Consider the following 27,017-nt stretch of genomic DNA (forward strand, 5'->3'; position numbering starts at 1 on the left):
AGGAGACGGAAGGGAGAAGGGAGAAACAGGGAGTGACTGCTGATGGGTACAAGCTTTCCTTTTGGGGGTGATGAAAATGTTTTAAAATTAGATGATGATGATGGTTGCACAACTCTGTAAATATAACATCAGCCACTGAACTGTACACTTTATTTTTAAATTTTAATCACTTTTTCTTTGTTTGAGGGGGTTATTAGGTTTGTTTGTTTATTTATTTATTCTTAATGGAGATAACTGGGGGATTGAACCCAGGACCTCATGCATGCTAAGCACACACTCTCCCCTTGTACACTTCAAATGAGTGAATTTTATGCTATATAAATTATATCTCAATAAAGCTGCTGAAAAATCAATGGTTTCCATCTACATCAAAATAGACTCTTAAAATATGGCTAAAAAAGATTTCATTCTCTAAAGACATAAAATATAATATTTAGGAAAAATTTAGTTCCATGAAAAAGATATTCAATGTATGCAAATAAATTATGAAACTTTATTGAGATACATGAAGTAAGACATAAGTGAATCAAAAAATATTCTTGGATAGGAAGACTGACAATTAATTATAAAGGATACAGACTTCTTCCAAAACTCATGAATAAGTTTCCAACCAGTTTCATTTGAATACAAATGCTAAGGGAGGCCTTTATGGAAAAGAAGTAGATATAATTATTTTAAAATTAATCTGGATAAATAAAAAAAGCAAAGACATTTTTGGGAAGAAGAACTAATGAAAAAAGACCCAAACATACCAGATATTAAAACGTATTATAATGCTAAAAATATTAAATACCAAAAAAAGCAATGGATAGATATAATACTGCATAGGTAATCTTAACATAGAGCCACAAAACAGCAGAAGTAACCTTGAGATAAATGATTATTTATCTGATTACTGATGTATGATGAGTGTTAAGTTAGTTAAACATGGAGGCCATCAATACCTTCACAGCCTACGTAAGCAAACCTGTGCCTGTAAATGCCTCAAGGTTAATAAATTAATACCTGAGGACAACCAGTCACAAACAGCCAACTAGGCTTTTCCATAGAAGGCAAACACTTAAGCTACAGCCAATCAAATAATTCCCTTCCTTTGCTTCCACCTTTCCTCTATAAAAGTTTTTCCCCTGACTCCCGTGTTGCAGCGCTCCTAACCACTTCTGCTCTATTGCTGCCTGACTTGAATCAATTTTTGCACAAATAAATTCATTAAAAATACTCATACCATTTATTTATTCCCTCTTGTTTTATTGAAATATAATAAACAGACAATATTATATTAGTTTCAGGTGTTCAACATAGTGGTTCAATATTTGTGTACATTACCAAATAATCACAGTAAGTCTAGTTACCACCTGTCACCATACAAACTTATTACAATATCATTGACTAGAGTCCCTACTCCTTACATTACATCCTCATGACTTATTAATTTTTGCTGAAATAAACTTAAAAATTTAATATGCCTCAGTTTATCATTGAATATGATGGAAACATCATATATCAACAGAAAAGGAAAAGATCCTAAACAAAAGATACTGGGAAAATTGCTTATTAATTTGAAAGCTAGTGACAGTCTCCCAAACTTTTACTCCTCCAGTCTTTCTAAGGGTTTTATATGTTCCCAAATCCCTCTGTTCTGAGGGACCCAGAGTAGTGTGTTTTCTTATCTGAATCAGAGCTGATACATTTCCAAGACCAAAAAAAGAAAAGGTGGTGTAAGTTTTAGTAAAATACTTTCTTCTATCTGCAAATAAAGTACTATATCACACAAGAAATTGTTTTAATAGTTAAAAAGATTTAAAACCTTGCTCTATAGCTTAAAAAAACACTTGTATCTGTAACCAGAATTGGTCTCCAGAGGGCAGCAGAGAGTCATTTACGCTTAACCAAAAGTTACCTCTTAACCAGAAGTGTGTGCTTAGGCTGTTTTTTTCAACACTCTTCTATTCTTCCTTAAGACTAAGCCTTAACAAACTGGGTGGCCAGGATTTGGAAGGCTGTCTGAGGTCAGGGATCAAAGTCATGCCAACAAGCCAAAGCAAAGATCCAAAGAATCACTCCTGTATCTTTAAACCAATTCTTTATTTAGATAAACCAACGAACCACAATTAATACACAGTTGGCTAAGTGTATTTAACCAGCATACGTTTATGAAACACTGATGCATATAAAGCATTTAATCTTTTCAGAGTTTTCTACTCCTAGACATAAAGAAAGCACATAGAAACACTGACAGTCACTTATTTTGCCATATTTTTTGAGTATTTGATACGCACTAGAAGTTTATCAGTGATCCAGAAATTGTTGAAAACACAAAGAACTATAAAAGTGTCTCCCCCCCCAAAAAAATGTTATTTTGACTTTCTCTTTGTAAACAACAAAAATTCTGGATAAGATAGGTGAAATGTGGGGGAGAGGGTATATAGCTGAAGTGGAAGAGCACATGCTTAGCATGCACGAGGTCCTAGGTTCAATCCCCAGTACTTCCTCTAAAAATAGATAAATAAATAAACCTAATTGCCCCCCCCACCAAATAATTTTTTTTAAAAAGGAAATATATTTCAGAATGAACCACAAATAAATAAATATTTTTTTAAATCAAAGGAAAATAAACACTAAAAAAAAAAAATAGGTGAAATGCTTCTATAAGCTGACAAAGTAAGGAATGATGAGGCTAAAATTGAGCGCAAAAAAAAAGTGCAGAAATCCAGAGCAGTAAGCAGAGCACTGAAGCTGGCCCGCACTGAAGGGCACTGCTAGACCCGGTATATTTGAACTTTGGTTTACACCTCTTTACAGGGCACAGAGAAGAGACAGCACATAGGTCCCCCTCAAAGAGGTGATTCTGGAAAAGTAGGAGACCACTCCACCAAAGGGCCATCTCTTCAGCGTTAGAATGAACTAGAAGTAATCACCCTGAACCCTGTGTCTCCTCCCACCCAACTGAAAGTGAAATTGCCTCCTGTCTGGAAACTTGGCTCCAAGCACAGAGGAGGGAAGAATCTTCTGAGTTTTATAAGCAGGAGTTTTGTGACCTGCATTCATACCTCTGGGGGGTCTAAAGTGTCTCAAGCTGAGAATTAGGTTAAAGTGGTCACAGATCCAAGAGCTCACGGAAGCAAACAAATCTTCTTCACAGAAACCCATCCCCAATCCAGGACTCAAAGAATTTCCACAGAAATATGAGTTCACAGTCAAAAATCATGACCCCGAAAGTAAATGACATACCGTGAGTGACAGTCAACACTAATCAGACCCTCAAAGACGGAAGGCATGGGAATTATGGAACATGGACTACCCATCAAGTGCATTTAAATATATTTATAGAACTAATAGGACATGTTATGGGCAAAGAGAAAGTCATTAAAAAATAACCGAACATAGAATGTCAACAAGAAAAACTTCTAGTCATAAAAAACAAGTGGTATTTTAAAACTCAATGAAAATGCATAAAATAGCAATAAAAAGATGCAGTGGGGTTAAAAAATAAAGGATTAAAGTATACAAGAGCAGTAAGATAGACAGACAGACAGACAGATAGATATAAAGCCTTTATTCCAATCAATTTTTTGAGTTTAAAGGGAACAGACAAAGGCCCTAGACAAATAATGTTTCACTGTATCTGACTCAAAAGGAATATGAAGCCCAAATAGTCCAGTAATCATTAGGTAATTGAATGGGGAATTCAAAATATGTCAGTCAATTAACCAACCTCTCCAGGCCCAGTTGGCTCCTCTGGCAAAATTCTAAATATTTTAGGAAAAAGTAGTTCTAATTTCACACAAACGCTCCTAGGGAAAAAAATGGGGGTAATGTTTCCCAATTCAGTTTGTGAAACTAGCATAATCCTGAACAAGAATAGTTAAAAAAAAAAAAAAGAAAAGAAAAGGACAACTCACCACATTAATGAACACAGATTTAAAATATCTTAAATAAAATACACACTGAATTCAGGAACAAATTTTAAAAACAAACAAACAAAAAGACATCTTATGACCAAGTTGGGCTTAGACAAAGAAAGGTTGATTTAACATTAAAAATAATTAATTAATTTTACCACACCAATAGATTAAGGGGGGGGGGAAATTATATGGCCTCTCAGTAGATGCATAAAACCCCATATTTTACAAAATTAAAATGCATTCAAAAATTTTTTTAAAGTCTCTAGCAAAGGAAATAGCCTGATGGTATCTACAGCATTATGTGTAATGTTGAAATACTGTATTCATTCCCTGTAAGATTAGATACAAAATAAAGATGCCTGTTGTCATCAATTTTACTTAACATTTTACTAGATGCCCCAACAGTGCAGCTGGCAGAAATGAATGAATGAATGAATGAAGAAATGGTGTAAGAATTGTAGGACAGCAAAATTTGCCATCCCAAAATGTGTCTCTTTGGCAAAAGGATTAACTGGGCTGATTATTTTTAAGAAACAGAAGACTCAGAAAGGTTTTCTTGTTACCTCCCCCTTAACTGCCTAAAGAATGTAGAGAAGGGGCCTGTTTCCAGAAAAGAGCTATCAACAGAGGTATCTGTAAAGAATGTGGGCGAGGTGTGGTGGGGGGAACTTGCGCAGGGCCTAGAATTCGGAGTCCACTCTGTGTCCCACTGTCTCTGTCTGGCCCAGCAAACATTTGTTTACCAAACATTTGCTTTTCCATCTCTGTTTCCTCCCTCCCCTTTGAAGTCCCAGACCGTACCCCTCAACATCCTCTTGTCTTCAGCTGAAGTGATACTTAAAGTGAGTTACTCAGCTTCCCTGGGTCTTTCCCACATGTGCATGCCACTAAACTTTTGTTTGATTTTCTCCTGTTAATCTGTTTCATGTCAATTTAATTCTTACAGCAGCCAGAAGAACTTAGAAGGGCAGAAGGAATTATCTTCCTCCCTAACACAGACTTATTTTAAAATGTATATGGAAGAACAAAGAGCTGTGAGTGCTCAAGCCACTCCTGAAGAAGGAAAGAGAGACAACTTATCTTACTAAACACCTAAAATTAAGTATTAATGTGAACAGAGAGGGTCATATTTTGCCTAAGATCACACAGCAATTAAGTGGCAGAGGATTCGAACCTGAGAAGTTGGACTCTGGAGTCCTTGTTCTGAAATGCACACTGTGCTAACTCAGAGCTGTTATGCTGTATCATGCTGGTAGAATCATAAGAGAAGTAATTTAGCCAACAAACATCATTAAGAAACTGCTTACTGATGTGAGAATTGGGATCCTGTCCCAGCCATCTACTTACTGCTACATAACACATCTCTTCAAACTTAGCAGCACCCAACAACAACTACTTATTGTGCTCACAAACTCTGTGGGTCAAGGGATTGGGACAGGAATAGCGGGATGGCTTGTCCTCACTCCATAATGCCAGGACCCCAGGTGGAAAGACGAAATGGCTGGGGGCTGGATGACCTGAAGGCTGGGCTCAGTTGGGCCTGTGGACCCAGTACCCACATGCAGACCCTCCAAATGGCTTGGGCTCTCAGAAGGAGAGACTCCAGACAGCAAACACTGAGGCTACAGGATGTAGTTCTTGTGCCCTCACCTTGGATGTCACTTACTCCACATTCTGTCCTTAGGACAAAGTCACCAAGGCCAGATGATCTAGGGATGGGGAATCAGGCTTTACCTCTGGTGGAGGAGGAGCAAGGTAACCTTGCAGAAGAGCAGGTGAGTGGGAGACAGTGTCAGGGCTGCCTTTGGGAACACAATTTTGCCCAAAGTCACAGAGACTGTTGACAGAGCAATGGGGTCTGGGGTATTTTCAGCCTCAAGTAACTGAACATGCAACTAACAGTGCCTTAAATACTAAGGGGGTTATTGTCTCATGAAATAAAAGGGCCAGAGGCAGGGCAAGTCCAGAGTTATTTAGTTGCTCAGTGATGTCACCAAGGAACCCAGTGCTTCCTGTGTTTCCTCTCTGCTACCCTGTACACATCCAGAGTATCTCAGTCCTCAGTTTAACTGGCTACAGCAATTCCAAGCCTCAGAAGGAGACATAATAATGTCAAGCAAAACAACAGAGAGTGTTTTTTTTCTCATCAGTCTCTTTCAGTTAAAAAACAAAAAACAAACAAACAAACAAAAACCTCCTTTTCCAAACACAGTCAACTTATTTTCCGGTCACATTGGACTGGCCCTTGCCCTTGCTCATGTCATCGCTGAAAAGGAAGCTGAGAAAGAAAGGATCCAGCATTTTGACTTCGTAGTAAGAAGTGCCTCTGCTAATTAAAAAACAGGACGAGGAAGAAGAATGACAGTGGTGCCACCAGTACCAGCAACCATCCATCAGTTTAGTAGTTATTAGCCGATTGCTAATTACATACCAGGCGCAGTGCTAAGAGGCGGGGCATACCAGCGAGTAAGGCGAGCAGCCCTGTCCTCATAGGGCTTACAGTCCAGCACAGAACAGAGACATGTAACGAGCAAACACATAATTAAATACAAATGCATCAAGGGCTATGAAAAAAGGTGTGCAATCAATGCACAATTTGCTGTAAATAAAATAACATATCTTTATGGGAATATAACAAAGATAAAGACAAGATCATAGTTATAAGTACTAAAAGAATTGCAAGGTGCTTGGTAAGACTGAAAAATAATCATTGGAAATGACCTGGCCGACAGAAGTGTCCCTGTCATTAGATAAAGTTACTCCACTGAGGATCTGAGACTGTTCACTGGGATTTACCACAGACCTGACGAACTTTCTCTAGCGACTACTATCTGATCTTCTGCCCAACTGCGTGCTCACCAAATTCCGGATTACTTCGCCACTTAACCCAGGTGCACTAGACACCAGACTGGAATTTTCCAGTCTCTGGATTTAAACTGAACATGAATAGCCTTAGATCTGATCCCCCTTTGGTGACCTGAATCAGATCTTCAAAGCTAAACACACTGACAGGGAGCCCGGGGTGAGACCCACACTGTGTAATTCCCAGGTTATAAAGCCCTTCTCACTCACAAAAGCACTAAAAACCCACCTTGTACATCCCTTTGATGGTAGCTATGGCATCGGCCAACTGCTGATTGTAGCATTTTCTTAAAGTATCCTCATTCTGCAAATGAAATATAAATACAGTCAGTGAGCACTACAATATATTTCCAAATACAATTCTCCCACCTCCAAGGGAAGGGCTCAGTATACAAGCAGCATTCAAATCCTCACATTTCCTTGAAAACTTCAGTTCATAATCATTTCCCCCACCCTACAGCAATTACAACACATTCCACTGTTACTCACACTTTACCAAGAGCAATCGAGAGCTCATGTGGATAAAATAAATACAGATAATGTGAACATTTTGTTTTATCTTACATATCAAAGTCTTTTTAGTGTCTTAGAAATTCTTTTTAAAGTAGTGAAATCTATTTGGAATTCACATTTCCTTCTGGTCCTTGTACTTTTTGGATGGATTTTGCTCATGAAAAGAAATCCAGTGCCGTTAATCCGCAAGCCAGAGTCATTTTCTGATTAAACAAATTATTTGATCCTGTCTGTTATGGATAGCAATGAAAGGTAGTACGTTTAAAAAAAAATAGCCTTGATTCTTACCAATTTTGATTCTAACATGGAGTGTATACAACAAATGGGCTTTAGAATCAGGCAGAACTGGATTTCAATGTCACTGTACAACTTACTGTCTGACTTTAAGCAAGTGACTTAACCTGGGTGGCTCCATTTCCTTATCTGTAGAGCAGGGATAACAGGATTTCCACTTGTAGATTGTTGAGGGACTTAAAGAGGAGATGCATTTAAAAAGGTATCTTGAAGGGTGTTGTGCGCGTGAGCCCTGAAGGGCCGGGGAGGCACCAGCTGCCGCCCTTGGGAGGAGGCCGAGGCCGCAGCTTGAGGGAGACCCCGGCCCCTCTGCGCCTGTGTCTGGTAGAGCTGGTATGAAATGAAGAGACAATCCTTTCAAGGATAATCAAGAGTTCTGGCCGGACCTTTGAGCACACACCGAGAGAGTGAGGAGCCAGACGAAAAGCACAGACTATGGTGCTGAAACGGATTAAGGAACTTAGTGATTTGGCCCGTGACCCTCCAGCACAATGTTCTGCAGGTCCAGTTGGGGATGATGTTTCATTGGCAAGCCACAATTTTGGGACCTAATGACAGCCCATATCAAGGCATGTATTCGTTTTGACAATTCATTTCCCTACAGACTACCCCTTCAAACCACCTAAGATTGCATTTACAATAAGAATTTACATCCAAATATTAACAGTAATGGCAGTATTTGTCTTGATATTCTAAGATCACAGTGGTCTCCTGCTTTCACTATTTCTAAAGTTCTTTTATCCATTTGTTCACTGCTATGTGATCCAAACCCAGATGACCTCCTAGTGCCAGAGATTCCACGGATCTATAAAACAGAGATAAGTACAACAGAATATCTCAGGAATGGGCTCAGAAGTATGCCATGTGATGCTACCTTAAAGTCAGAATAACTGGCATTATAGCTGGAATAGACTTTAAATTACTGCTCCTTTTTTGATTTTCTTATCCGGCTGCCCCCTCATCAGACCTCATCTTCTTTAATTTTATTTTTTGTTTACCTCCCTCCATTCATTCACATGCTCATCTGAGAAGACTCAAGTTCTTCCTGATTTGGACAATAACTGCTTTTAGAAACTAGTAGTTACAAGAGAACAGTTGCCCAAGATTCAGAATTAAAAAAAAAAAAATGGAGCATGTGTATTATGTGGCCAATATCTTCACTCTAACTTGGTCATGAGACTAAAACCATTCCTCACTGCTCTAACATGCTGAAGAATCATCTGAGGGGGAGGGAGATGGATGCTCAGTTGTCACATCAAAGGAAGCAGCATTATTCTAGCAGCATCCATTCTTGTTTAAGCCTTCCACTGTTAGAGATTTGAAGTTACATGATATGCTTTATGCTCATAACTGATGTGGCTGGAGAATTGGTATTGAATTTATAGCATCAGCAGAACAGAAAATGTGATGTATTTTATGCATGTCAATAAAGGAATGATCTGTTCTTGTTCTTAAAAAAAAAAAAAGGTATCTTGAAGTGGGGAGGGTATAGCTCAGTGGGAGAGCATGTGCTTAGCAGGCACAAGGTCCTGGGTTCAGTCCCCAGTACCTCCATTAAAAAAACAATTAAAATAAGTAAATAAACCTGATTACCTCCCCCCCACAAAAAAACATAAAATAAAATAAAAGGTACTTTGAATTGTGTAGTAAACAACACATGGGCTTTTTGTTTTACAGCAGGAAAATAACACTGATGTCTGTTCCTAATGACAAGTAAATATGCCAATCTGACCGAAGGCTTTAGGAAGTTCCTCAAAGCAGCAGTTTTTATGTTCTTGGCTCCTACAGAGCCATTAAGCGTAAATAAGATCACATAAAATTGTAGTTAAGGGCTGGAATTCAAGTACCAAACTGTCTGGCCTGGAACCTAAACCCTGCTGGTTTTCTAATGGGTGAGCTAGAGCAAGTGATTTAACCTTTCTGTGCCTCAATTTCCTCATCTGTAGAAGAGGTATAATATAACTGGACCTACTTCATCAGGTTAGTGTGAGCACTGAATGAGTCCGTACATGGAGCACTCACAAAAGTTCCCGCACATCGTAAAGCAACAGGTACTACACAGCTTTGTGGAGCTATCAGAGGGGACACAACACATGGAAATTATATGGCCCTCATAAGACACTACATTAAAAACTGCAGGACCTACACATCCAAGCACAAAATTAATCTCCACACAAAACAAAGGAAATGAGAGAACGTCTACCTGTTGATAATGTTTTTCAATCGCCAGGATCCTGTCATGCAGAGAAGTGAAGAGCCTAAAAGATTCCTCTTGAAGACGGTCTTCGAATTTCTGTTGAAGCAGTTGTCTGAGGAACCCAAAATCCAACTGAAGGGATCTCATAATCTAAAAATGGAAACAAAGACATTACTATAGAGAGTAAGGGCCCTCTGTGTAAAGATTCCAGCAACTGGCCTGGTTCTGGGCAGGTAACCTGGGTGCCTGGTCAGGGGCCTGTCCCAAATCTAAGGCTCCCTCTTGAATATCATGTACACTGGGGGGTGTCCAGTTAATCTGCTCAACTACTATATGCTAATGGAGGAAGGGACAGGAGGGTCCTAGCAGTTTCGTCCCATTTGCCACACCTCAAAAAACTACCAAAAAAAAAATAGTTTTCAAGATGTGGCTTTCAGATCAGAAAAGATGGGCAAGAATCAACAATTGTGACTTCACCAGCCAAGTACCTAAATATATAACCAGCATGTTGACTAAGAACCATTATCATCCAAACACAATGTACTTTTGTCTCCCACCACCTATTTAAAATGCATTCACAAGGTAACTCTACCCTGAATGGAAACTGTAGGCAGTTCATGCTCAGGGTTCTTGAGAACAGAAAGTCGTACCATCACTCAAAACACAGCCTCAAAGTAGCATTCAGAATGTGACATTTCCAACTTCATTCATGGGTAAGGCTGCTCCCTGTACTCCAAGCCAAGGGCAGGAGTTGACAGCTACGGGTCTCTAAGGAAAAGAGTGGGATTCACTCTTGAGCTCTGTCCTTTCTCTCTTCCTCCCCCACACCCAGCTGGGGTGTCTCCACCACAGACAAGGCAGAGGGGATAGCGAGGCACAGCTGTGGCCACCTGGCAGGGGGGCTTCACCCTGGTCTGGCAGGACATGAGAACTAACCCTTCTTCCCTTGGGCACCGACGATACTGCTTCTCTAGAGATGCCCGCTCAGGGACCCTCTCTCCCGTGGATGCATGTTGACCAAAGATGCTTCTCTACTCTAGGTGGTCTCTGCAACTCCATCCTCGCCCCCATGAATCTAGGGTTCTCTTTCTTCTCCCCGCTGTTGGGGTATCTTTGTCTTTCTAGATTTCTCCACTGGATAAGACTCAGAATGGCCCCATGCTGGCACTCTCTCTCTCTCTCTCTTTCTCTCATTGGCTACACATGGTCCACAGGAAGCAATCGCATCCCTCACTCCAACAACTCTGCAAGTGCAGGCTGATCCCAGCTTAGTCCTTCCACTTTCTTCAAAGCCCATTTTCGCTTCCTCACACGTGAATCAGCTCCAGTCCTCTGAGCCTTCCAACAGCAGCAAGTACACTTCAGGCTCCACAGAAGCCCGCCTTACTGGCTTAGAGTTGAGCAAGAGCCCTTCCGCTACCCCTGTCCCACAAAGAGCGTGGCACTAGTGCCAGCGAAAGAACTGGCTTCAGTCATTTTCCCCCTTCACCTCCTGACCCCCCCTTTTAAAAATTTACCCTTGGTCTGATTCAAGAGCTAAGAGTCATTGATCTGAGGTACAACATCCTGTTGGCAAATTCTGCAAATGGGATGTCACGCCCCCTTAGGGATTGGATGCCTTGTATACTAGCAATCTGGGGAGGATCTCAATTTTGGGATCCAGATACCACATGGAAGGTTTTCTTTTGCAGATGAGGACATCAATGCCATGAGAGGTTAAGTGACCGACCAGCTCAACACGATGTGGCTGGTAAACGGGAGGTCCAGGTTTGAACTTGAAGATCGATCAATAGATCAATAGAGAGAAAGAAGATTTTTTTTAAAATGTCTAATGAATAGAGTACAGGGCCTTGTTAGACAATAATCAAGGGTCTGACATAGGAGTAATTGGAGGAGAGGATAAAATCGTAGTAGAGAATAACCTTTGTTTTGTGGGAGGTTCACAGGGACACCATGACCTGGCCCATGGGGATGGCTGCAAGAACAAAGAATGCCTGCAGCAAGAAGATTACAACCACCAACCACCAACCACCACCACCCCTTATTTTTTGTATAAAAGGAGCCTGTATTCTCACTAGAGCAGGGTGGTTCTCCAAGACATTAGTCTGCCATCCTCTTGGTCTGCCAGCTTTCCAAATAAAGTCGCTATTCCTTGCCCCAACACCTCGTCTCCCAATTTACTGGCCTGTCTTGTGGTGAGCAGAATGAGTTTGGACTCAGCAACATAAATGGCCAAAAATCTCCCAGTTTTGCTGAAAAGTTCTAAAAACTGAACAAACCTTGAGCAGGATAAATACACACAAACCACACCTAGGCACTTGGGTACATAAGAATTAAATGGTTGAAAACCTAAGGTAAAAAGATCTTGAACGTTAGAAAACACTTGGAACAATTAACGTTTTCTTATCAGAAACTATGGAAGCCAGAAGAGCAATTTTCAAGTGAAAGAAACATAAAAAACAAACAAAAAACAAAAAACTTGTCTGCCCAGAATGCGATATTCAATGTGAAGACATTTTAAATAAAACTATGAGAATCCATTGCCCAAATACTTATAGTACAAGAATTGTTAAAGAAGGTTCTTCAGGCTAAGAAGACATATCATGGGCTGGAAACGTAACTCTGTAGGGAAAAAGGAAGAGCACTGGAAATAGTAAATATCCAGGTAAATATAAAGACCAGTTTTTCCTCTTTTTAGTTTAAAATATATATGATTGTTTAAAGCACGTTATAACTTGCATCCGTAACATATGTAGATGTAATACACATGATAACCACAGCAGAGGGTAGGCGAGGGTGGTAAGTGCACCTACACAGTTGAAAGGTTATTACACGTCACTTGAAGTTGTGCGAGATTAATGTTAAGTAGACTATGATCTTTGCTGAAAGAAGGATCCAACGAGTTTTAGGATCAATGGAAATTAAGCTCAAAAATAAGTACTGAGATATAAGAAGAAACGGTGAGCAAAGAAATTGGTGAATGTGAGCAAATAAAAAACTAACATTAACTGTATAAAATAATGATATGAATAAGTAACTGTAAAATAATTGGGGAAGAGGGTAGACCTAAAACACTTGACAATAATATGTCAGACAGAGGGGGCGATTATAGATAAAGGTACTACGTTTCTTGGATTGTTGACACAAATTAGAAATTCTACTTAACTGCAGACACAGTAAAACCAGGTACGCATGTTCACGTTGGAGGACAACCATTAAAGAAGAAAGATAAAATGACTGACTTGATTTCTAGTAGAAGAGAGAACAGGAACTAAAGAAAGTTTATCAATTCAGTGGAAAGCAGGGCGGGGCTTTTTACATTTTCCATTTCCGTGGCATAATCATGAAGACTGACCTCGCACAAAGCTTTAGGTCAAGTCGCAACAAACACTAAATAATTTGTCTCACAAAGACTGTTCACTGACAACAAAGCACTGGAGTTAAAACTCAACAACAAAACAGTAACTAAAAAGCATGCTTGGAGAGCTAACAAAGCAGGGAAGGAGAAAAAAGAAATATAGATAAAAAAGAAGGTACAGGGTGGGGAGGTGGGTAGGAAGGGATAAACTAGGGGTTCGAGATTTGCAGATATTGACTGGTATATATAAAATAGATAAGCAAGTTTATACTGTATAACACAGGAAAATATATTCAATATTTTGTAGTGGCTCATGGTGAAAAAGAATAAGAAAATGAATACATGTATATTCATGTATGACTGAAGAATTGTGCTGTACATCAGAAATTGACACAACACTGTAAACTGACTATACCTCAATAAAAAAAAATAAAAAGAAAGGTAAATGGAAATTACAGAGTAAGTTGGCATAAAAATAAAAATATATCAGTAATCATAATCAATACAAATAGAACAAATCACTTGTTAAAAGAGATCATTAGATTGGAATTTTTGAAAACTAGCTGAAGGCTAGAAATGGAGCAGCCATCTTGTGACTATGAGGTCGGAAATATGAAAGCAAAAGCCATGCACTAATGATGGAGCTGTGAAAAGATAAAACAAATCTGGTACACAGGTGACATCAGGAGCTACTGCCCTAACCCCAGACTGTTTAACCCAAGACTTCTCGCTACTTAAGTCAGTACAGTTGCATTGTTATACATAGAGCTATATGCCAACCCAACTGATACTCAGCTCCAATTCAAGGAATAAGAAAAAGAAAAACAGAGTAAACCCAAAGATAGTAGAAAGAATTAAATAATAAAAACAGAAATGTATGAACTAGAAAATAATGATATGATAGAGAGGATTAATAAATCCAAAAATTGAGTCTCTGAAAAAAAATTAACAAAATAGATAACATTGTCAGGATTCATCAAAAAAAAAAAAAAAGAATGAAGGTATGCAGACAACATTAAGAATTTTAAGAGAAACATAACTACAGATTCAATAAAGTTTTAAAAATAATAAGTGATGACAATAATCAACATCATAACTGATATTCAGAAAATTTAGCAAAATTAATATTTTGTAGAAAAATGTAACATCAAACTGACCCAAGAAGATTTAAGAAAACCTTAACATAACTATAACAAAACAACAATAGCAGTAAAAATAAGCAGTTTTATGTGCAATTTTACATTGAATAGCTCATTCCAATCTCATGCCAATTATTCCAGAGAACAGACTAGGGAACACTTCTCAACTCATTTTATGACAATTCTATGACTTTGCTACCAAGATTAAACAACAGCATGAGAAGAAAATTATAGGACAATTTCACTTACGCACATAGATGGAAAACAATCCTTAGCAAAATAACAGCAAATAATGTAAAGATGCAAAAACAAGAATTGTGGTCCAATTGGGTTCATTCCAAGTTCACTATTCACAAACTGAATTTCATCACATCATCAGATAAAGGAGAAAAACCACATGACTCTATGATCATCTCAACAGATCCATGAAAAGCATTCAAATCCAGTCATTCATGATTTTTTAAAAAGTTCCTCATTAATTAGAAATAAAGGAAACATCTTTAACCTGATTTAAGCATATCGTATCAGAATTTAGTTCAGCTGTATTGAAAAAATCCAAATAACAGAAGCCTAAAAGAGAGGAAAGTGTACTTCTCTTTCACTAGGTGGTAAAGACGTCCGAAGACCCTTCTATCTCCTTAGTCCCCTGTATGCCTCAAAATCATGGTGCACGTGCTGGCATCCATGTTCTAGGCACAGAAAAGAGGAAAGAAAAAGAAAAAAGATGAAGGAGAGAGGGAGGGGAGGAGGGAGTAAAGGGCAGACAGTGCATATGGACTATGTCTTAAAGATTCCCCAAAGCAGCCATATAAAAATTCCATCTAAATTCTGCTGACCAGAACTTAATTACTGGGACACTAGTTGCAATGTGATAAAGTTATAACACTTTTCTGAAGGCCTAAAAAGAAGACAGTACATTGGCCAGTGGGTGGGAAGAGAGACATCCTCTAAAGTGGGAGTAAAAGTTGGTATAATTTCTCTGCAGGGCAATTTGGCAACAGCCTTCCAAATGATGAATGCAGGCATCCTTTGACTCAAAAATTTTACTTCTAAGATCTGACACCACAGATTGACTGGCATGTGAGGATGTACAGAATTACTCACTGCAGTAAAAGAAACAACTGAAATGCCCATCATTAGGGGGATAGCTAAATACATGATGTCATTTTGTGACACAATGTACTTGTGAAGTAGATGAGGAAGCCTTCCATGAACCAATGGACATAAATGATTTCCAAGTTATGTTGTTAAGTGGAAAAAAAAACAAAAAACAAAAAACAGAAGCAAGGACCCTCCTGTACTTACAGCAGCACGCCACCCTATGTCACATTTTTATTGATTTAGGGCTTTTAATAATAATACTTGTTATCCAATGTGTATGAAATGTTCTGTTTCTTTTTATAACCGAAGGAAATATGATGAATACTGAGATTTAACAAAATTGTATGGTTATCCAGGGGAGCAAAATCTGCCACCTCAAATTGTGTCTCTTTGGCATGAGGATTTCTTTAGGATGGTTGCTTTTTAGGCCCCGAAGATTCAAGAGGAAATTTTGATCTTCTGCATAACTTCCTAAAAGAATGTATAAGAAGACCTGGTCCAGGAAGGGGGCTAGCACTACAGATGACTATAGGATAATATGAACTAGGTGTGTAGACAGGGAGGAACCTAGTAAAGTCTGTTTGTTAAAATTCCATGCCCAGCAAACTTTTTTAATCCAATATCTGCTTGTCCATCTTCATGTGAATTACCTTCCTCTCCTCTGAAGTCCCAAAGTGCTACCCTCAACATTCTCCCTTGTCTTTAGCAAAGTTGACAGCTTTGGCTATTTAGGGAAGTTATGAAGTTTTTCTGGGTCTCTCCCACATTACGTTATTAAACCTTTGTTGGATTTTCTCCTGGTAATCTGTCTTATGTCAATTCAATTCTTAGGCCAGCCAGAAAAATCCAGACGCACAGAGGAAACTTTCTTCTTTTCTGACAATGGATAACGCAGTTATTCATTATATTATTCTTGACATTTTCCTATATGCCAAAAAAATTTTATGTTTTTTTGAAGTATCCTAAAATAGAAAATGTTCACAGATGTCAAAAGAATTCCAGAGAGACTAAGGAAACACTTCACTAAACAAGTTGACATATATAAGCATGACATAAACATGACACAAATAAAAATAGTAGTTTATACTAATAATTTCAAAACCCCAACTGTCCTCCAACTCGGTTTGTAAAAGATGTCAATTTTTTTTTGAATGTTAGTCATTTAAATTCTGTCAAGGAAAGAAATATGAAGGCAAATAATACCTAAAAATTATCTGAAGTTTCAAAATAAATCCAGATTTACCTGCATGAGCTTCTGTATAGATAAACTCAACTCTTTTAATGGCACAATCTCACTGTAATCTGTTTGGGTGGCATGGTCTGTGCTGAAAAAGCCAATCTTCAAATCATCTGAAATGTTAAATCTGGGGGAAAAAGGTGGAGGGGAGAGGGGATGAGTTTAAATGTGCTTGATATAATAGATATTTCCTTAAAAATATATTAAGTGAGCATATCTTGTGTAAACCATATTTTAAAGATTCATAGGATTGGTGAAGCGAGGAAAACACTGAATTATCTGCTCACAATTTGGGTTTTCCCCTAGGACTCTGCTGGATTATCAGATTCCCTGGACTGCAGCACATTACTCCACTGATATCATTTTATTTCCATTTTCTGAGCTATGGATCAATTTATGAGCCTCCTTTTAATAGCTTATCCACTGTTTTGCATGTGCTGATGCTCAAAGCCATTATAAATTATGCATGGGCATATTAAGCAAGAATAAGACAGTGGTTCTCAAAGTGTGGTCTGAGGAACCCCTGGGGTTCCGGAACACTCAGAGGAAATTCACAAATTCAAAATTACTTTCATAATAATGTTAAGATTTTATTTGCATTTTCCACTATCATTCTCTCACAAATATTCAGTGGGCTTTTCCAGAATCTATAGGTTATATGACTGCTTGGCAGACTGAATGCAGAAGCAGACAGAAGAATTCAGCTATTTTCTATCAAGCCAGGCATTGAAAAGATTTGCAAAAATGTAAACAATGACACTATTCTCATTAAAGATTTTGTTTTGAAAAGTAGAGTTCATTTTTCTTTAAAAAAAACATTATCTGTACTAACACAGAATTAGATTATCATTATTTTAAATGTTTCTCCTTTAAAATTTCTCATATGGTAACTAAACATAAACTAAAATTCTTTAAGGTCCCCATAATTTTAAGACCGTAAAGAGGTTCTGAAACCAAAAATCTGCAAACTCCCTCTAAAATAATCACACCATTGTGCTCTATTTGATTTTAAACTCGATTCCCTAAAAAAATCTAAGTAGGAGCAAGAATTTGTAAAGTCCTCCTATGGACTTTTAACAAGCGGCATCTCAGACAGTAATAAGAAGGCCAATTTTCTGGGTGAATTCTGTCAGTTTGATCAGACTTACCACAACTATGGTTTTCTAAAATGTCTGCTAAAAAAAAAAGAGAGCCATGAAAGCCCACATAGAATTTCCAGACTTCCCAGGGCAGGCTCCGTAGATGGAGCACCTGTGTTTCTACCCTTCTTTTTCTGCTGAGCAGGTGGAGCAGACTGTGATGGGGGCAACACACGGCAACACCCTTCTCACAGAGGGCAGAGCCTCAGATTTCTCTCCCACAGGCCTCACGGTTGTGGGGGGTGAACATATTCCCAGTGCAGGGGTATCTCTTGTCCAGCCCACCACGCTGTTCCCAGTCTTCTGGGCAGGTGTTTTAGGGGTGGGCGTGGGACTTGGTTCTGGGCAGTGTGATGTTAGGAAAGGTCTGTGGCGGAGGGGAACACAGGAGCACTGGGAGGAGGTTTCTCTGTGGCTCTCAACACTGCCACATGTGGAAATGATGCCAGGAACTGGCACAGTCACCTGGTAGCCACAAACCAGTGCATAGAGAACGAGATTTTATTTTATAATTTTTTTCTTAACGAAGGTACTGGGGATTGAACCCAGGACCTTGCACATGCTAAGCATGTGCTCTACCACTTGAGCTAACCCCCACACTCCATGATGAGCTTTTAAAAACAAGGAAATAATTTTGACTGCTGACTTTGTTTAACCATTGACTCAACTAGCTCAGAAACCTGTCATGTCTCTGGTCTTCCTGGAATGTCATATAATAAATCAACAATTGGTGAGAGTTTCTGTCAGCTCTAGCTGAAAGCATCCTGATAGTCTGGCTAAGTGACATGATGTAAATTACTTACCCTTTCTGTGCGTTAGTTTCCTCTTAGGCAAAATAATAGTGACTATTTCATTGAGTTAGTCAGGATTAAGCCACCCCTCAAATGATTGCTTCCTGTCCCAGCAACTTCACGATCTGCTGGCTTGGAGGTCTTAGTTCCCAAGGGGAGGCTGCTTCTACTGGGAAGTACAGTGGTTCCATTGAATTAGATGAGAGTGAACTGACCTGAGACCTGGCCTTATACACTAAATCAAAGGCAAAGAAAGGCAAGACAAGAAGGAAGGGGGGAGGGCACAGCCATTAAAGGAAGGACACAGCAATTAGCACAAGATGGCAGAAAATTCAGCTCCCAGGAGATCTTGAGGCCCAAGATGGTGGAATATTTGACTCCCAGTAGACCTTGAGCATCATTATATGCTCACTGTAATATGTTAGCATGAGAAATAACACACCCACAGGTGCCACAACAGTTCTGAGGCTGACCATGAAAGGTCAGAAAGAGGGCAGTGGCCCAATTCCTGGGAATCCTGCCCCTTTCCCAAAGTAGCCAGAATAACCCTCCCACTTGTTAGCATATGAAATAAAACTAGCAACACTGCATCTCATGGCCTCTCGCTCCGTCACTTTCTGAGTCAGCCCACACTCTGTCTGTGGAGTGTGTATCTACTTTTACTTTAAACACCACCCCCACACACACCTCATGGCCTCTCTGGCCTTCTGCGATGGCCTATGCTCAGTTTATGGAGTGTGCATCTCTGAATAAATCTACTTTTATTCAACTATGGCTCACTCTTGAATTCTTCCTGTGCGAAGCCAAGGACCCTCACTTGATGGAGCATCTGAGGGACTCGCCTGGGACCTAGGACATGGCCATCTTCTCATGCCCCATTTACCTGTATCAAAGGGGCCACTCTACTGGTTGAGGTGATTAATTCTGATTATCAAGGGGCAAGTGGGTTGTTCATACACGACAGAGTCAAAGAGGGCTATGTCTGGAACTCAGGAGTCTCTCTGGGGTGCCTCTTAGTATTTCCACGTTAAACAGTAAACATTAATGGAAAAATACAGCAACCTCCCAAAAAAGGTAGGGCTTTTGAGAACTCAGGACCTTCAGGAATGAAGATTTGGATCTCCCAACTACATAAAGAACCTTGGCCTGCCTGTATCTTTCACCAAATTTCTTGGCCACTCAACAAGCCATCTCCATAGACCAGTTCTGGCCAGCACCCTCTGGCAAGTTTCTCTACCACCAGCTGCATCCTCCCCTAAGAGGTCTTAATCTCAGCATTTGGTGGGGGTGGGGGTCTTCTAAATTCTTAGTCCCTCCCATGTTTACTCTTCCTCTGCCCCTGGGGTCACCCCTGCATTCGCATTGGCTGTTACAACGCTGCTTAGAGTCTTATCTCCTTGACAGCCTTTGCCTAGTTAAAAATCCTTGTTAATATTTAATAAGAAACAGGAAATATTTATTCCCTGTTCAAATACTGGTGAGGTTTCTGTCTCCTGTTTGGGTCCTGAGTGCTACATCAATATAATAAATACAGACGACTACCTAAACTTAACCTGTTTCTTCAATGCCTCCCATTTAACAGACCTCAGTGACTCATCCTTCCAGTCTAGAAATGTAATCTTGTATCCTCCCCAGTGCCACGTGGCTGCTTTTTACTATTCAACTTCATTTTTCATTAGCATTAACCATGTATGTTTTCTTTCCTTCCCATTTTAAGCAAAAGATCTTGGTGGGAGGCACATTTTGAGTGTGAGTAGTTTCTATGATAAATATATAATAAGTCAATTATATCTCAAAGCTGGAAAAAAATAGAAGTGTAAAATTAAAACACCCCAGATATATCTTCAGGATGATTTAGAAACTTGGAATGATGTTTTCAGTTATTCCCTCTGGTGCCATAATATTACAGTAATATAACATGATATTTTCAAATCAGATTCAAGAATTTTATAGATACCTCCCCTGGGGTGTCTAAAAATATATTAGCACCTATTTATCATGTTGAAGAGAAAAATGGCATTCTAAAGCCCACGATACCACGTGTTCTAAAGTCCACGATACCAGATCTAGACATAATACCTGACTTAACTGAAGTTTTGACCTCCCCCAGAAGTGTAATCTTAATGAACCAGTCTGGAATTTTCTGGTCAGTGCCAAGAAGATAATCTGTCACGCGGCCCTTTCCATTCCCCTCCCACCCCCAGAGGTAGAAGAGGCAATCTGCATGATAAAAACCCCTGCTCTTTCCCAAAAAAGTCCTAGCCTAAAAACAATGTTTTCTTTTCTGTGCTAACAGCTCCCTCACCCCATCCTTTTCCCTATAAAGACCTTCCATTTTGTACAACCCCTTCTGAACACCCTTCTAATTGCTAGGTGGGTGGCTGCTCAATTCATGAATCACCTAATAAAGCTGATTAGATCTTCAAATGTACTTGGCTGAATTTTGTTTTCTACCAATCGAATGCTTAACTTGTCCTTCATGCTTAGTTAAGGTACATGTCTTAATACACACACACACATTTTCGTCTCAGGTTATCTAACTTTGAAGCTGAGGCTCAAAGAGAGGAAGTAACTCACCTAAAACCATAAGCCGGAGAGGTGACAGATTCACCCCTGGCGAGAATGGCAAGTACAGGTCTCTGGATTTACCATCCCTTGAGTCCTAACTTTCTGAATGACTGATTCAGAAAGTTCTGGTTCATTCAGAATCTAAGTGAAATGAGAAGGTTCCTTCTTCAGCCTCCCATCAAATTCCAAATGTCCCAATTTTAGATGACAACCCCGCTGCCTAGAATGGAAACCCACATCACAACAAATGAGCTAAGTGATTCCGACACAGCCCTTATTTATAGACTCAGCAATTTGATTTCTGAATAATAGCTTGGTTGTTATGCATAAAATACAGTCTTGGAAAGACAGCAATTACAGATTTTTTTTTAAATAGATACAAAATTAACATGTTAACTTACTACAGAAAACAGGTTCATGAATATTTATTCATAGAAGGCAATGACACTTTTCACTAAATCCTTGAATAGCCTATCCTAACAAACGCTTATTAATGAATTAGTCAAAGAAAATGGGATTAAACATGCTGAACTTTCACTATGGTGTACTGATCAATTTTAAACAAGGAAAACATTGCTCCCTTTTTTTTTTTTTTTTTTCTCTTCAAAGACCACACAAATTTGATGCATCCCAAGGTGCACATTTCTTTTCATTCACTTCCTGGGTGATCTCACTAAGTCTCCCAGCTCTAGGTGCAATTTTGTGCCAAATATCTCCAAACTGATACAGCCATACTGGAGCTCCCTTCTCAACTTTAGGCTTGAAGGGTAGCAGAATACAGCACCCCCAAAATATGCCCCGTTAGCATAAGGATTATTTTGAGCTAATTATTTTGAGGAACTGCACATATAGGAGAAGTCCTGGAAACAGAGTAGAAGTTCCCCCTTTGTAAAAGAAATTTACACTTACAAAGGAAATCTCCAAGTGTAAGTGTCTTTCTCTCACCAGGAAGATGACTCTAATTCAGGGAGGAATCTTATTAATGGAGAAGGCACAAATTTAAATCTGCACAACAAAACTTATCCTTGTTTACTGGACTTCTTGGTAACCTCCCATAACTGGTCTCCCTCTACCCAACATCTTTCTTTTGTCTTTAACTGAAGATGGTATTCAAGGTATTAGATTGGGACATCTTGGAGTCTTACTCATTTTCCCTGGATAACTCCTATGTAAACACTAATACACTTGTTTGTTTTCCTCTTGTTAATCTTTGAACAACTGGGGGTGGGGGGGTGGGGGCGGGGGGTTCTCAGCCAAGAATTCAGAAGAATACAGGGTAAATTATTTTTCTTCCCCTAAAGACTCATATAACCACCTAGCAACTTAACAGCCTAGATGGATGGCTAATAGTTACTCCCAAGATATTATGTCCAAAGGCAAGCTTATGATTGTCCCCCCAGGGCAAATCCTCTCCTGGTCTTCATCCCAGTTCATGACACCTCCATTCTTCCCATCATTCAGCTCAAAAATTTCAGCATCTTCCGCACTCTGTGCCTATCAGTCCCACCTCTGACACAGATCTAGGCCCCGACTCATCTCCCCACCTCCAACCACTGCTCCCCCCATGGGCATTTTTCATGAGGCACATTGTAATAGTCCTCTAACTAGTTTCCCTCTTTCTGTCCCTGTCCTCATTATAGTCCAACAGCAAAACAACAGGCGGAGTAATTCTGTCGAAAGATAAACCAGATTATGTCATTCCTCTGTATCAACCGCCTCATGTCTTCCCATCTGTGATGGTGTGATTTATAACAAGAAGTATATGTTTTGGTCTCCAGCCATGTTTCCTGCCTCACAGCAGCCCAAGCCCTTGGAACTTCCTAAGGGGCAAGCACAATAGGATCTTTTTTTATAATGTTTTATAATATCTCGTCTTCTGTCCTCAGTTTCTGAAATAGCAGGAAAAAAGGTGAACTGGGTGTCTTTGGTGACTCATAAGAAGCCCCTTTCAACCACACCTGACTTTACGTTAATGAGGTCACTTTAGGGAAGCCCCTAGGATGGGGGTTAGAGAGTTGAAACTTTCTGTCCCAGCCCCCCACCCCCTCCCCGGAGACCGCTGGAGGTTGAATCAATCACAAAAGTCAATGATTAGGTCAATTTTGCCTATATAATGAGGTCTTCAAAAAAATCCCTGAACTACAGGGTTAAGAGAGCTCCCAGGTTGGTGGTCAAGAACACATTCATGTGCCAGGAGCGTAGTGCACCCTGAACTCCACGGGGACAGGAGCTCCTGTGCTCCAGGCCTCACTTCCTTCCTGCCCCCTCACCCATGTTGTTACCTAAGTCAATCCCAGCATTGATAGCCTGGGGCAACCCCACTCTCTGACTCCTCTCTCTGGACCCATCTAGAAGCCGGCTTTTTGGAGCAGGAGGAGGCCTCGCCAGCATAAGCCTTAGTTTCTTTTCCTCTGGCTGTTATTTCATATCCTTTAATAAATATTCTTTGTCATAAACCCATAGCCAAGGAAGTAAACTGGTTTCCTGAGTTCCATAAGCCACTCTAGCAAACTAACTGAACTTGAAGAGGGGGCTCACAGGAACCTCTGATTTACAGCTGGTTGTCAGAAACACAGGTGACAACCTAGACTTGCAACCGGCCCTTGAAGAGGGTGGACGGGGCAGTCTTGCGGGACTGAGCCCTCAAAATGTGGGATCTAACACTATGTCCAGGTAGACAGCATCAGAATTGAGTTAAACTACAGGACATAAGAACAAACTAGTGGTTACCAGGGGGAGAAGGTAAGGGGAGAGGCAACACAGGGGTAGGGGATTAAGAGGTACAAACTGTTAGGTACAAAATAAGCTACAAGGATATACTGTACAACATGGGGGATATAGATGATATTTTTATAATAATTATAAGTGGAACATAATGATTAAAAATTATGAATCACTATATTATATACACTTGTAACTTACATAAGATTATACAGCAACTATATTTCCATTAAAAATCATATAAATCAATAAGCAAACTACAGGATACACCCAGTCAGTGTCTGCTCAGAATTGAGGAACTGCTTGGTGGTGTTGAAAAAAACACATTTGACCACCTCATTTAAGGTGAACGCTGAAGTCCTTACAATGATCTAGGTCTCATCCCCTCCGGCACCATCCTCTCACCTCTGCCCTCGTCTGCACTGCTCCCCCTGTCCCTCCTCTCTCCCCGCTCCCCCCACACCAGCCTCCTTGCTGGGCCTGTGACACCCATGCCCACTCTCTCCTGCTTCTGTCCGCTGCGTGGAACACAGTTCCCTGTTAGATCAGAATGGTTCCCCTTCAAGCCTGCAGGTCTTCCCCCCAAATACATGTCCAAGAAGCCATCCTTGATCACAGTATCTAAAATGACAGCCCCTTCCCCACTCCACACAATATTTCTCCTGTTCCCTCCCTGCTGTTTCTTTCTTAGCACTTAGCACCACTTAGCTTATTTATTATACAGTCTGCTTGTTTATCATTGGTTTCCTGACTAGAACATACACTTCACAAAGGACAGATTTTCGTCAGTTTGTGGACTGCTGCCTCCGCAGTGACTAATTCTTCCCTAATCCCAGGACTGCGGTCAGTACTGAGCTTCTCCCACACATACCAGATACCAGAGCATTAACACAGTCCCCCCAGGACTGTGGGGGAAGAAAAATTCACATGGGCATCAGTGGCTCCTTTGTTCAGGCAACAAGCATTAACTGAACACCTGGCACTGTCAGTCTGTCCGCTGGGCACAGCCACTGCCTTTGGCCGGAGAAGATCCCCACCAGGGAATGCCAAGGAATCCAGGGCAAGAAGTCATTCCTATCAGTAAACAACTGGAACAGGTTAGACACTGTGCCCACAGTGCTTACCATCCGCTAGCGCCAATATGCGCTTTCACAACCACCAATAAACCAGATTCTGTGTGCACCCTCATCTCTTGTAACAGAGGCACCCACTTCATACAGTTGAGCGGGGGCAACTGAGCTGGCAGTGCCATCTTATTTCACCAGTCCCCACCACTGCGCTATGGTCCTTTCTTCTCGCCCCTGGAGCTGCCTCAGTGTGTGCAGGGCTTGCCTCTAAGCCAGCCCACCTGGCACCATGAAGCTTCTGTCTTCGGGAACTCTTAAGTGCCCACCCCCCCCCCCCAAAGCAGCTTACCTAGTGCAGGCCACTTAAGGATTTCAGATGGTTTCTAGAAAGGAAAATACTACTCTCCCCCAACCCTGGGCCCAAAACATCAGCTCTACATTACCCAAATAAACAAAGCTGGGGCAGAGGGGGCAAAGAAGGATTATGAGAGAGGGACTGCAAAAAAGGATCAAGGAGTAACAGTTACATTGGCAAAGTTATTCGGTTCTACGTACTATGTATCTATGGTACTTTCCCAAACACATTACCCAGATGAACTCACTGGATGTTTGCTGCAAACTATGAAGTAGGCACTATTTACCATCACAGCTGTTTCCCGATGAGGTAGCCAGGCACGGAGAAGTTAAATGACTTGCCCAACTCTTGGGCCCTGTGGAGTGTCAGGATTCCAGCCCAGGCAGTCTGGCTCCAGAGCCCTGCTTAGTGTACAGTATTACACTTTAGACATTAAAACGGCAGCCCTGTGGCCTAGAGCGAGGGACCTGGAGAGCGGTGGAGCGCGGGAAGAGGGGCGGGGCGCGGGAAGAGGGGAGGGGCGGCGGCGGCGGCGGAGCGCGGGAAGAGGAGCGGGGCAGCGGCGGGGAGGTGGAGCGCGGGAAGGTAGAGGGGAAGAGGAGCGGGGCGGCGGGCGGGCGGCGGGCGGGCGGGCCCGCGAGAGGCAGGAGGCGCAGACCCGGGCGCCGCTGCTCTCGCCGGTCACCTGGGGCTGAACTGGAATTGTTCAATCGTGGACTGGAGGTCCTCGATGCTCTTCCAGCACTCCTCGGTCTCGGGCGCGTCGCCACAGCTCGCGTCGCCACAGCTCTCCATCCGAGCCGCCGAGATGGCGGCCAGGCAGTACCTGCGCCTCCCGCGGAGTCGGGAACTCTGCGACCGTTATCATGGCGACTCCTCGGGAACCCGCGGAGCGCGAGAATCCCGGGGCGCAGGCGCGGCGGGCAGCCCCGGAACAGCTGGGCGGGCCCGCAGTCGCCCCGCTGCCGTGTCTACGGCCCGCCTGGCGCAGGGCTTCACCACCAGGCTCGCTTCTCCCTGGGTGCGCATGGGCCAGGTCGCCGCTGATGTGTCCCCAGGAGAGCTGGACCCCATAGTCATCCCGCAGCATCCCGCCACGCCCCGAACTCGCAGTGTCTTCTTCTGCCTCCTGCGAGGGAGGGGAGTGGACACCTGAGCTTTTGTCTACATCTACACCCCTCTCCACGTGACATCGGGAGGTCACAGGCTCACTCTGGCCCTATGCTAAAGGTCGTCCTCGGGGAGGATGAAAAATAGGGCGCTCATCTAATAAGAATGCCCTTTACCTAGTGAGCCTTGGGCTGTCAGAGCAATCCCATAGTAAGAGGGCAGCAGGCAGCCAGGAGAATGGCCTACACCTGCCACTTGGCCACAGGCGTTCATGAACAAAAAAATTCTTTGCAGAGATTAAACAGGCTTACATTCTTATTTAATATAAAGTCAGAACATTAAGTTAAAAGGCATTAACTTTCAATCCATATCGTGTTGCGAGAAATTCATTTTTACTGAGTTTCAACAATAAGACAAGTTCCTTATAGGGAAACTGTTGCTCAGCCTTTAAGTTGTGTATCACTTACTGGCAATGATGAGAGACATCTATTTTGATAGCATCACTATGTCATTGCCTGGTTTTAGAACTAAGCAGACTACATTTTCATTTCTTTCTACTGTCTACAGGAAAATACTATTTTCTTCTCTTATAATTCTCTTAATTGTGTGAAAAAGAAGTTAGTTTGGTATTGGAAGCTCAAAATACAAAGAATGTATCAC

General features: G+C 41.1%; 2 protein-coding genes across 8 annotated transcripts in view; one reads left to right on the plus strand and one right to left on the minus strand.

Annotated features, from left to right (window-relative positions):
- The window catches only part of C35H10orf67 (chromosome 35 C10orf67 homolog), a 105,045-nt gene extending 78,662 nt beyond the window's left edge, over positions 1-26,383 (minus strand). For 2 of the 7 annotated variants that reach the window (XM_032473979.1, XM_032473980.1), the window contains exons 1-4: positions 25,933-26,383; positions 16,613-16,733; positions 9,778-9,921; positions 6,997-7,071 (exon numbers count right to left, since the gene is read on the minus strand). In XM_032473979.1, coding sequence (XP_032329870.1) covers positions 6,997-7,071; positions 9,778-9,921; positions 16,613-16,733; positions 25,933-26,042 — 450 coding nt within the window. In that variant the 5' untranslated portion in view covers positions 26,043-26,383. Of the gene's footprint in view, positions 1-6,996; positions 7,072-9,777; positions 9,922-16,612; positions 16,734-25,533; positions 25,649-25,932 lie in introns of all 7 variants that reach the window. The other 5 variants (XM_032473981.1, XM_032473982.1, XM_032473983.1 and 2 more) reach the window with 4 other exon arrangements.
- On the plus strand, positions 7,697-8,580 carry LOC106730054 (ubiquitin-conjugating enzyme E2 D3). The gene is given in 5 exon segments (XM_032473987.1): positions 7,697-8,092; positions 8,094-8,143; positions 8,146-8,220; positions 8,223-8,384; positions 8,387-8,580. Coding segments are annotated over 5 exon segments (426 nt in total). The 5' UTR covers positions 7,697-8,009; the 3' UTR covers positions 8,443-8,580.
- Positions 26,384-27,017: the final 634 nt, after the last annotated feature.

Source organism: Camelus ferus, chromosome 35 (assembly GCF_009834535.1).
Source record: "Camelus ferus isolate YT-003-E chromosome 35, BCGSAC_Cfer_1.0, whole genome shotgun sequence".
NCBI classification, from domain to species: domain Eukaryota; kingdom Metazoa; phylum Chordata; class Mammalia; order Artiodactyla; family Camelidae; genus Camelus; species Camelus ferus.